We start from the raw sequence: 12352 nt of genomic DNA on the forward strand, positions 1-12352 counted from the left end.
TTTATCAGGGAGAGAGATTAAAAGAGGCGACAAGCATTGGAATGGGACACTCATATAACAGAGCTTTAAGTAATGTTATATGTGCTCTGGATGATGAACATTCAACACATATCCCATACAGAGACTCAAAGGTCACAAGATTACTGAGAGGTAAAATTATTTTTATTTTCTGTGTTGGTTATTTTTGGGTGGTAAATTCTTTTCATAAAGGAAAGAAAAATCATATCATTTTGAAAATATTATATAAGATATCATTAAAACTTTTTTCAAAATTAGGTTCTTAAAATGACATTTTAAAATTATTTGTCTTGAAAATAGCATCCAACTCTGTTATATTAAAAACTTTAATAAGGGAAAATATAATACCTAACTTTTTTAATGGAAAACAGTTTAAGACATAATGGTTTCAATAGGAAATTTGAACATAACAGCCAGAAACACTTTTGAAAGCTTTATGAAAATAAGTTAAAATTTAAACATTTTTCTGTCATTTCTAATAATTAACTTTTCTGTGTTAAGAAGTATTGGATTTGCTGTGGCATTAATATATACTAGACCACTCCTTCTTTTTAATGGTCAGGATAATTTGTAATTTTCTTTTATGTGACAAATGTTGATGAATACAATACATAAGAATGCTAAGCAGGTGGCAGTGACAGCATACACTATTTGTTTTAAGCTTAACATATATATATATAAAAGTAAGGAGATATGGTTTGATTGCTAATGAGACAACTATCCACCAGAGTTTCCATTGTTCTGGTTTCCCTCTGGCATATGTCCTTTGTCCTTGACCTCATTTTCATAGTTCAGCAACCATGACTTGCAAATGCTTATACAACTGCATACCAAATATCATTAACTTAACATTTGTTGTTAAGGTGGATCATCACTATATATTTCCTCTGATAGAATTTTCTAATACTTTGCCAAAATGTAGATTTAACCGTGTTTATTTCAAAAATATAAGGAAAAGTAAGGGTCATCATGCTATTTTTCGAGCTACAAGTAGTGCTAAATTGCCCAATTTTGCATAGATTGTTTAGGAAAAAACACTTCTTTGTAAATAAAAAGAAATCTAGGAGATAGAATTTTGAAATAAAATATGAGAAGATAGGTTTTATAATATGCTTAAAGAAATTATAAAGAAAAAATTATGTCACCAAACTTGCTTGCATTTTCTTGTAACAAGAAAAAAATGAAAATTTTATTACATTATTATCGATTTTTTGTCTCGCCTGCGATGAAAGTCGCAGAAAGGGAGACATAGGAATTGCTTTTCTGGCAACGGCTGCAGAGACTACGGCGTCAACATATGTTAAGTTTTATGCTTAAGTTAGTTTGATAGGAACTACTTGTGGTAGATCATTGATATTTGATATAAAGTTGAATTACTATCAGTACATATCTGTTGGACGACTGGATATTTACCATTTTTTTTGCTTCTTTGTCTATTGTCTTCAAAACTATGATAGATAGATAGATAGAAACTTTAAATAGCAAAAATGATCAGCAAGACAAGATCTACAAATAAGTCAACATAGCCCAAGTCATCATTAGCCTTCTTATTGGAGTTATGGCCCGTAAATGACAATTTTTAGTAATTCTCTGTGTTTTTGCCCATAATGTTTAAAACTATAATAGTTAGATAAAAACTTTAGATACCAAAAAATTGCCTTTTATCTTGAAAAGAACTAATGTATAGATAGAAATCTAAATAGCAAAATGATCAGCAAGACAGGATCTACAAATATATCAACATAGCCCAAATCGTCAGTCAACTATTGCCCTTAAAATGATCAGCAGGACAAGATCTATAAATAAGTCAAGATTAGCGACACAGGCTCTTCAGAGCCTCTAATTTTATTTAATCATAGTGAATGTTCCCAGTCAGCCAAGCAATTTCACTGAAAAAATGTTTTATCCCAAATACATGTAGTACAAAGCAATTGCTGCTCATGTCACAGAAAAGGGCACCAGAAAATAAAAAGATTTTTAATAGATATAAGAAGATGTGGCATGAGTGCCAATGAGACAACTCTCCATCCAAGTCAAAATTTATAAAAGTAAACCATTATAGGTCACAGTACGGTCTTCAACACAGAGCCTTGGCTCACACCGAACAGTAAGCTATAAAGGGCCCCAAAAATTAATAGTGTAAAACCATTCAAACGGGAATAAAACTTTATGTAGATCTTTTATGAACTGCCAATTAAACTTAGTTGAGCAGCTGAATTTCTCATTTCAATGGGATATAAAAGATCCTCTGGACATTTATTAGTTGAAATTGTTGTAATGAGAGTAAACATTGTACCACACTAGGACTGCAAATTAATGTAGTTTCATTTATTTCCTAGAGTCATTAGGAGGAAATGCCAAAACTGTATGGATAGCTAACATTGGTCCATCAAGTTATAATCATGATGAAACAGTAAGTACTCTAAGGTATGTATGTCAAATTCACCATTTTATATGTTTATAAATAAAGATGGGAAGTTTGGCTTTAAATGTATCTCAAACTTTCACAGCTGGTAAAAGGCATAATATATGAATAAAAGTAGACGTGCATATGCCAATGAGACAGTAACCCAAAGTCACAAAAGAGTATAGGTAAACAGTCTTTAACATTAGACAAGTGTCTATACCATATGTCAAGCACTCTTTATTGCTTCAGTCTTGAAAATATGTGATTAAATTAAACAGAGATTACTCAAGTTCTGCAATTAATACAAAATTTCTTAAATGACAAAATTAAACATTAAGATACAACAACAGACACCCATTGATCAAGTTGCTGACTAGTTTTAGTAAACTTGTGGCAGGGTTGACATGACATCTTAACTTAACATGTGGCAGGGTTGACATGACAAGTTAACTAATGACATGACAAGTTAACTAAACAAGTGGCAGGTTTGACATGATTTGGGTTTTGTGTCAATAATAAACCATATACCTCCTTTCCCATCATGTGTAAAGAATTGTAAATTTAATGAATGACATGTATTTTTTTCAAATATCAAAATGTCTTCTTAACAAATATATATAGATTTTCATACCCCCGCTTTAAAAAAGTGGGGGTATACTGTTTTACCTCTGTCTGTCCGTCCATCCGTCAGTACGTCCGTCCGTCCCATGAATATTTTTCGTCGCATTTTTCTCAGGTACTACATTACAAGGATTTCTGAAATTTGGTTTCAAGGTTTATATGAGTGAGCTATATTGTGTGATGCGTTTTCAGATTCATCACTAAATAACTTCCTGTTTACCAAACACTTACATATTTTTACACTATTAAAATTATCCATATTTGGGCGGGTGCGTCTAAACACTGCTAAGGAGTCCTTAGTGCACTAAGGACCTATGATATGCCACTAAGGACTAGATGGGATGCTATTACATGTAATGTCTTTTCATATTATTGTAGATATTGATATTTAATGCATAAAATTCAAATTTTATAGAAAAATAATCACAAATAAATGAGTTATTCAACATTGTTTAGACACGTGCCTGTTTTTCTTTGATATGCCGAAAATCAATGAACCGTTAGACACGTGTCAAATTACATAACTGATTACACAGGAATCCTGCTATCTGTTGTGTTTAATCGACAATATTGGAAAAGTTGGATACTAATAAATGAATAGTTTTTCAGATTATATTTCAGTGATCAATTTTGATTTGACTTCGCACTGAATAAGTTGTTAAAATTTTATTCATGTGTTTTTTTTTCAGATTCTCAAGAGTATTTTGTAATTATTTCTTGTAAATAATAGATTTGTTTCCAGAGCAATATATCTAAATTTATATTCATATATGAAGACGTTAAGCAATGTATTACTGGACAAAAACGAATTCAATATGATAATAAATGTTTACTACATGCAACCAATATAAGAAAGAAGATGTGGTATGATTGGCGATGAGACAACTCTTCACAAGAGACAAAATGACACAGAAATTAATAACTATAAGTCACCGTACGGCCTTCAACAATGAGTAAAGCATATACAACATAGTCATTATTTCATACAATATCTTAAACAGACAATTTGGTTAAAAAAATACAAATCGGATTTCCTTCTGACATACTTGTTCTTCTTAAAGAAAAATAGATTTAAAGAAAATATATTTGAAAATATTTCTGTTTGTTTTTTCAAGGATTTATATAGTAATAAACTATACAAATCCTTATTTTTTTTTTCATTTTTACACGTGAGAGATTTAAAGTATTCAAATTATCTTGTATTACAAAAAATGATTATTTTCACATCATGAAAAAGCATATTTTCAAGGCATTCGTACGAAGCATAACCTTTTTATGTCAAAATTATATCTAAAGCTCTAAATTAACACATACGGGCCGGGATAATTTTCGGAAATAATGTGCTAAAAACTGTGGAACATTTAAAAAAAAACATTTGTCTCCTTTATATATTTAAAAATGAAACTTCCAAGTTCGATAATGATATTTAAACTTCTTATACTTTGAGAAAAAAACAAATGTCGAACAATTACAAAAAGAAAAAATAAGTACGGTATGAAGCCTTTGTAAACAGCTATCAAACTGGTTGAAAACTAGTGGTTTAGAATAACCCCAAGGACGTCACATGATTTTTTTTTCAATTCAATCGTAATTCGTACTAAGTATGAAGCAGTAATAGAAAGTGGAAAAGCAAACACCCGGTTTTGATATTTTTTTCAGAATTTACTCATAAATTTTAATGAAACACGCACCTTTGTCAGAATTAAAATTAAAACAAAAAGCTTATAAATATATCTATTCCTTTTGTCTTGGTATCTCTAAATATTACTTCCATGCTCTTACATAAACATTTAACAAGCTGACCACACTCTTAACTTATTAGTTGGCGCACATCAAAGTCGTGCACAAATGGCAAATAACTTTGTCGAGAAAGAAATAAAAAATAAATAAAATTATTTGTCCTTTTAATCATTGCAAATAAGAACAACATATTTAATTATAAATTATTAAACATTAATCTTTTCGATACAATTGTTAATTACTTAAAATAAAAAGATTATGATTGTTTATTCAGTTGTTATGTTATATGGCACGTGTCAATCGGTTCACTGATTTTCGGCATATCAAAGAAAAATGGGCACGTGCTTAAACAATGCTTAATAACTCGTTTATTTATGATTATTTTTCTATAATTTTTTTAATTTATGCATTAAATATCAATCTCTAACTTAATATGGAAAAATAATACATGTAACAGCACCCCATCTAGTCCTTAGTGGCATAGTATACGTCCTTAGTGCACTAAGGACTCCTTAGCAGTGTTTAGACGTACCGTATTTGGGCTGGGGTATCATCAGTGAGCAGTAGCTCGCAGTTTCACTTGTTTTGCCTGTAAAATAAAAGTGTTGATGTGATAGTATTAACAGTTCAGGTTTATACTAAAGCATTAAGAATTAAGTTCTACATGTATTTATATATATATAACATGTATTAGAGTTTAAAGAAAATAACCAACCAGAAAATTTAATAGGTATGGTACAGTTGAGAATTGACAATACTACACAATCAGGAAAATTATAAAAGTCTAAAGATTTATGCAATAATACTGATAAAAGATAGTAATATTCTATGTTGCCACTCTGTCATGTCTACATGGTATTGAGTTTTGTTGATGAAGTACAGGATAACAGATTCAATAACAAATTACACAGTATGAGTGAGCTGTTTGAACACACAAAGAACTCATAATCATACTGTATTATGGCATTTAGAAAAAAGATCTACATTTAGGAAGGCCATCAGTTGTGCAAAATATTGGTCTATAAAATATTATTTCACCTTATTAGATTATTAGTATTTTTTACAATTATCATGTCACAAATCGTTTGTACATAAGTCTGAAGGTTTATGCAACGATACTGGTAAAAGGTATATATCTATGAATAAGATGAAATTATAATGTATTGACAAATATTTGGGCATGACAAATGTCCTTTAATATTGTCAATGTTTTTTTCCAATTTCTATATTACAAGATAGAAATCCTTAGTGTGTTATAGTGCTTGTATACATAGGTAATTTTGACTTTTGATCAGTAATCCTGATCATGATGTCATTGAGAAAACAAAGCTCAATACTGAGTTTATTGTATTATTTAATTTGGAAAATAAGATTGACACTAACAAAGCCGTTTGTTGAACCTAAGTATTTATCTATACATTTTAAGATATTATTTTATCTGGTTCTTAGATAATTATCTTTTATTAGAATCATTGCACAAATCTTAAGACTTGTTCCTGTTTTTGCACTTCAAAGTCAATTCAAAAAGATCTGATATACCTATTTAATTTGTGGATGTTTTTTTGTCTCAGCTACGACGAAATTTGCAGAATGAGAGACATAGGGATTACAGTCTGGCAGCTGCAGTGTAAACTATTTGAATGTAGGACAGAAAGTCACAGGACAAAAAGTTACAGACAAAAAGTCACGGACAAAAAGTCACAGGACAAAAAGTCACAATTCAGTTTTGAGATTATTTTTCTTTAAAAAAGAAAAAACTAATTTTTTAAAAATAATTTTTTTTTTTTTTTCTTGAACTATTATATATGAAGCAACTTTGTAATTAAAATTTATTCAATAAATATCAATAATGATCAAATAATTGTTATGAAAACAACATGTCAAAGTGACTTGATACTTAAATGGCTTCTTTTTGGGCAAAGAAATATATCCTTTGCATGATTAAAATTTAATAAATTTTCATTTATCAAGGCTTATGAACAATTTCCTAAACTTAAAAATGAATATATGTAATAAAAAGAAAATATTTCAAGATCTTTCTCTTATATATTCAAACAATTGTCAACAAATTATTTGTGACTTTTTGTCCTGTGACTTTTTGCCCTATCAAATTTTTGACTTTATGTCCTGTGACTTTTTGTCCTGTGACTTTCTGTCCGTTTACCAACTATTTGTATTAAGCTTTATATTTCAGATGGTAGAAGACCTAGATGCTTCATACCTTGTAAGCAGATGCCTTTTGTTACGAAGCTCCTGTCTCATTTGTCTGTTGTCCTTGACTTTATTTTCATGATTCATTGGTCAATGTTAATTTTTTGTGTTTTGATCTGTTTTTCTAATACTTTAAGCAATAGGTCAACTATATCTGGTGTATGGAATGATTGTAAGGTGTACATGTCTGTCCTTGGCCTCATTTTTATGGTTCATTGGTCAATGTTAAGTTTCAGTAGTAAGGTCTTCTTCTAAGATACTATAAGCAATAGGTCAACTATATTTGGTTCATGGGATGATTGCAAGATGTACAGGTCTGTCTGACAGGGTTCATTTGACCATGACCTCATTTTCATTGTTCATTGGTCAATATAATGTTTTCATGGTTTGATATGTTTCTTGTAAAGTATATGCAGTAGGTCAACATGTATTATCTGACCTTGACCTCATATTCTATGATAATTGTAGTAACTATTAACATAAAATCAAGCATGGTTAGTAGAGCAAGCAAGACGTTTCAGTGTGTGCACTTTTGAGACTCAAATATATATACAGTTGATTACTAGAAGAAATGTGTAACTATCAATAGAGTGAGTGAGGGAGATCAAAATGTCTCCATACTTCCAGCTATCATGGATAAACTGCAGTTATTTGTCTTGACTCAACATGTCACAAAGATGAGATTTGGTTGTTAAAACAGCAGATATGCTAAAAAAAGTTATTTACTTAGCAACAGTGGTCCTTGTCTTCAATAATTGTTAAAAGTTGTGATTAGGTCAGGTGAAGTGGAACTACTTATGGAATGTAGATGTTATTTGGTATGCAGTTGTATTAGAATTTGTGTATCTCAATTCAATGGAGATTATTTTGACAAGCCTCCTAGTCATGATTCATTGACTGGAACATTTGCATATATAAAAGTAAGGAGTTGTGGTGTCATTGCCAATGAGAAAACTATCCACAAGAGTCTACATTTAAGTATGTGATTAGATTAGTATATGGGGAACCACTGATAATTAGCCAATTATATTTGGTAAACAATTGAAAAAACATGAGCATATCTAATTTACATGGATATTATGGGACCCTGTCACTTAAATTCATAGTCCATTTATTATACCCCACGCAATTTTTGCGTCGGGTACTGTAAATTCAGAAATTTTTGCGTGCATTTATTATTGCGATTTTGTCATTTTAGACTAAAATGCGATTTTAATTTTTGCTATATTGACAAAAATCCTGTTTAAATCATATAAGATATTTCAAAATGCGAGTTTAAATTATTGCGATTATAACCCTGTCGCATTTTTCGCAATAATAAAAACATCGCAATAATTTCTGAATTTACAGTATAATGTTTTTGACACATCCCTCTGTCTGTCTGTCTGTCTGTCTGTCTGTCTGTCTGTCTGTCTGTCCGTCCGTCTGTCCGCCGTCCGTCAGTCTGTCAGTCGTGTTCTTGTCATCGGAACTCCTCTGAAACCACACAACAGAATTTCATGAAACTTTGTAGATAATAAGGACATACTATGTAGATGTGCATATCGACAGGAAATTATGATTCAATTTTTTTTCTAGGAGTTATGCCCTTTGCACTTATTGGCCTCAATATACTACTGCAACAGTTTGTCATCTCAACTCCTCTGAAACCACACAACAGAATTTCCTGAAACTTTAAAGATAATAAGGACATAATATGTTAATGTGCATATCCACAAGAAAAAAAATATAAGCTGACTTTTGTAGGAGTTATGAGTCTTTGAACTTAGGAATCTAGGGAGATTTTGTTTGCCCACTGACAATGTGGGGGCATGGGGTATGTGAGCATGCTCACAAAGGTTCTTTAATTTTGAAATTTTGGGAATTTTACATGTTTAACTTTATGATAAGGTAAGGTCAGATTAAGGGCAACCAGTCAGTCAATTGTATTTGGTAAGCTGCCATGCGACATCTTATTTCCATGGTGATTATTCAAAAAGAAGTGGTTGAAAAACAGGCAAGACATCAATATTTATGTTGAATTTTTCAAGCAGTTGTTTTATCTTAGAAATAGTTTGGGGCATGTTTGTTATTTCAAAAGAATTTATGCTAATATTTACAGATTTGCAAGTCATGCCAAAAACATTAAGAACAAAGCCAAGGTTAACTGGGATCCAAAAAACTCTCTGATGAAGGAATGTAAGGAAGAAATAGCAAGGTATATACCATTGGATACAATAGGTTATATACATATATTGTTTTATACTTAACATCTTGCAATTTTGCTGTGTTGCTGGTAAAAATTAATTAACATTAGCATTGTATTTGAAATATAATGTGGTGAGCTATATATTTATAGAAAGGTCAAGTTAGAGAAGTTCAAGCAGAGAAATTCACTGTATACAATAATTTATGTAATTTCAACAAAAAACTTGAGTACCAAAGAGAGAAAATATACTGGTTAAAAAGACATTGGTATTATATCATTCCTTAAAACACCTTAAAACAAATTTATATATATATATATATAATGAAGATGTGGTATGATTGCCAAAGACACAAAATGACATAGATTTCAGTAACTATAGGTAATATTGACGTATATGTTTGTATTAAAGATATTCATTGTATTAAATGTGAGAAAGTTGAAAGGTACAGCAGTATGCAGAAAAATGTCTAATAGATGTATACAATATACAAATGATCTCTTCTGTCAGCTTGGCATTAATCTTTATTCAAGAATACCATAGATGTCTTGTTTTTTTGTGTTGTTTGGTGGCTTTCTTAATGATGTATATCCCATATCTCTTATTAGCTCTTTCTTGGTCCAAACAGGAAGTGTGAGAGGTTGCCATTACTGGGTGTACTTTATTCATCCTTTAAGACATTTTAAATGATTCTTCTCTCTAATGCCACTTGACCAATTTTAACAAAATTTGTTCAAAATCAAGCCTATTGTGTTTAGTTTCAATTTTTTGCTGATTCAATCTTTTTAAAAAAATGAACAAAGAGATAAAACAGTAAAAAAAATGATAGTTTAATGGCTTTCATTGCAAATATTTTTGTTGAGCTTGCGACTTCTGTCGCAGAAAGTTCGACATAAGGATAGTGATCTGGCAACAGCGGCCACGTTAACTAACTTCTTAAAAGCTTGATATTTCAGAAGGTAGAAGACAGTCACCTGGATGCTTCATACTTTGTATATAGATGCCTTATGATATGAAGTTTCCGTCTGTCATATGTCCATTGTCCTTGACCTCATTTTCATGGTTCAGTGACTACTTGAAAAAAAAAGTTCAGATTTTTCGTAATGTTAATTTCTCTCTGATTATGAGTAATAGGATAACTATATTTGGTATGTGCATACCTTGCAAGGTCCTCATGTCTGTCAGACAGTTTTTACTTGACCTTGACCTCATTTCATGGATCAGTGAACAAGGTTAAGTTTTTGTGGTCAAGTCCATATCTCAGATACTAGAAGCAATAGGTCTACTATATTTGCTGTATGTAATGATTGTAAGGTGTACATGTCCAACTAGCAGGTGTCATCTGATCTTGACCTCATTTTCATGGTTCAGTGGTTGAAGTTAAGTTTTTGTGTTTTGGTCTGTTTTTCTAATAGTGTATGCAATAGGTCAACTAAATTTGGTGTATGGAAATATTTTACGATGTACATGTCAGTCTGGCAGGTTTTATTTGACCTTGATCTCATTTTCACTGTTCATTGCTCAATGTTAAATTTTTGTGTTTTGGTCTGTTTTTCTAATACTGTTTGCAATAGGTCAACTATATTTGGTGTATGGAATGATTGTAAGGTATATATGTCTGTCTGGCAGGTTTCATCTGACCTTCACCTCATTTTCAAGGTTCATTGTTCAATGTTCAGTTTTCCTGGTTAACTTTGTTTCTTAGATACTATAAGCAATAGATCAACTATATTTGATGTGTGGAATGATTTTAAGGTGTACATGTCTGTCTGGCAGTGTTCATTTGACCTTGACCTCATTTTCATGGTTCATCGGTCAATATAAAATATCCATGGTTTGGTCTGTTTCTTTTATACTATAAGCAATAGGTCATCTATATTCAGTGTATGGAATAATTGTATTAAAGGTGTACATGTATTTCTGACTTGGTTTATTTGACCTTGACCTCATTTTCTTAGATCATAAATGTTAAGTGCCAATCTGTCTAAGAATCAGGCAGTGGTGAAAAAATGACAAACAAAAACCCACTCAAGTTGACATTAATTTATGTTCAAAATGTATAATAGTGCAAGTGTATAACATTTGTTTACTTGTCCTGTTCCGGTAATTCAAGATATAATTTGGTTGAAATGCACTAGAAATTAACAATTAAGGGGAGCTAACTCTGTAATTTGCTATCATTATAACCAAAATTTATCTGAGATTTCTATAAATACCAGACATACAGAAAAGAAAGACCTACCATTTCTAACTCAGGATGAGTGTAACTTCAAAATAGGATGGTTAGATGGGTGGGTTTTTTTCGTCCATGTTTTGATTTTTTTCAAAATTGCCTGATTCTTACAAAGACTGGCACTTAATGTGATACTTGTAGTAAAACTTTATATTTAGGACTATCAACATAAAATCAATGGTCAGTATAGTAGGTGAGATATTTCAGCGTGTACACTCTTTTGCCATCACTTTGCATCATTAGTCTTTGTCCATCGTCATGAACTTTTAAAAAAGTCTTTTCCTTTGAACCTACAGGGCCAAATGCTATCAAACTTCACCTTAATGTTCCGTAGGGTATCTAGTGTAAAAAAGTATCTGGGGATTTGATTCATCAACAAACATGGCTGCTGTTGCAAAAAATAGAACAATAATCAACATAGAGGTAAAATGTTGTTTTTGACTTATATCTCAAAAACTAAATCAGTTAGGGCAAATTTAATATGGGGTTTTAACTGATAAGAAGGTCAAGGTTATCTCTTGTGAATTTTCAGACAAATTGGACAACCCATTTTGGAGTTATTGCCCCTGAATTGTAAATGTTTTAGTTAATTTCAAAGTTTTTTGGCTTTTATCTGAAAAACTAAATCAGTTAGAGTAATTCTGACAGAATTAAAATTGACCAGCAGGTCAAAGTCTATCTCCTGTGAATTTTTAGAAAAATCAGACTACTCCCTTTAGAGTTATTGCAAATGTCAAATGTTTCCAAATTTTGCAGTTTTTGTTTATTATCTTGAAAATTATAACAGATAGAAAGAAATTTTGAACAGTAAAAATGACAGTAAAAATGACCAGAACAATAAGATCTAGAAATGAGTCAACATATACGAACTGTCAATTGACATTGCCCTTGGAAGACTAACTATACTCATTTTAGTAGAAACTATAATAGCTTGAG

At 31.0% G+C, this 12352-nt stretch overlaps 1 protein-coding gene across 3 annotated transcripts in view; it reads left to right on the plus strand.

Annotated features, from left to right (window-relative positions):
* Window positions 1–12352, plus strand: part of LOC127730622 (kinesin-like protein KIF3B) — a 274564-nt gene that overhangs the window by 22117 nt on the left and 240095 nt on the right. For 2 of the 3 annotated variants that reach the window (XM_052239115.1, XM_052239114.1), the window contains exons 10-12: window positions 9–150; window positions 2358–2445; window positions 9099–9194. In XM_052239115.1, coding sequence (XP_052095075.1) covers window positions 9–150; window positions 2358–2445; window positions 9099–9194 — 326 coding nt within the window. The remainder of the gene's footprint in view (window positions 1–8; window positions 151–2357; window positions 2446–9098; window positions 9195–12352) is intronic. The other variant, XM_052239116.1, reaches the window with a different exon arrangement.

This window comes from Mytilus californianus, unplaced genomic scaffold (genome assembly GCF_021869535.1).
Source record: "Mytilus californianus isolate M0D057914Y unplaced genomic scaffold, xbMytCali1.0.p SCAF_2, whole genome shotgun sequence".
In the NCBI taxonomy this organism is placed as follows: domain Eukaryota; kingdom Metazoa; phylum Mollusca; class Bivalvia; order Mytilida; family Mytilidae; genus Mytilus; species Mytilus californianus.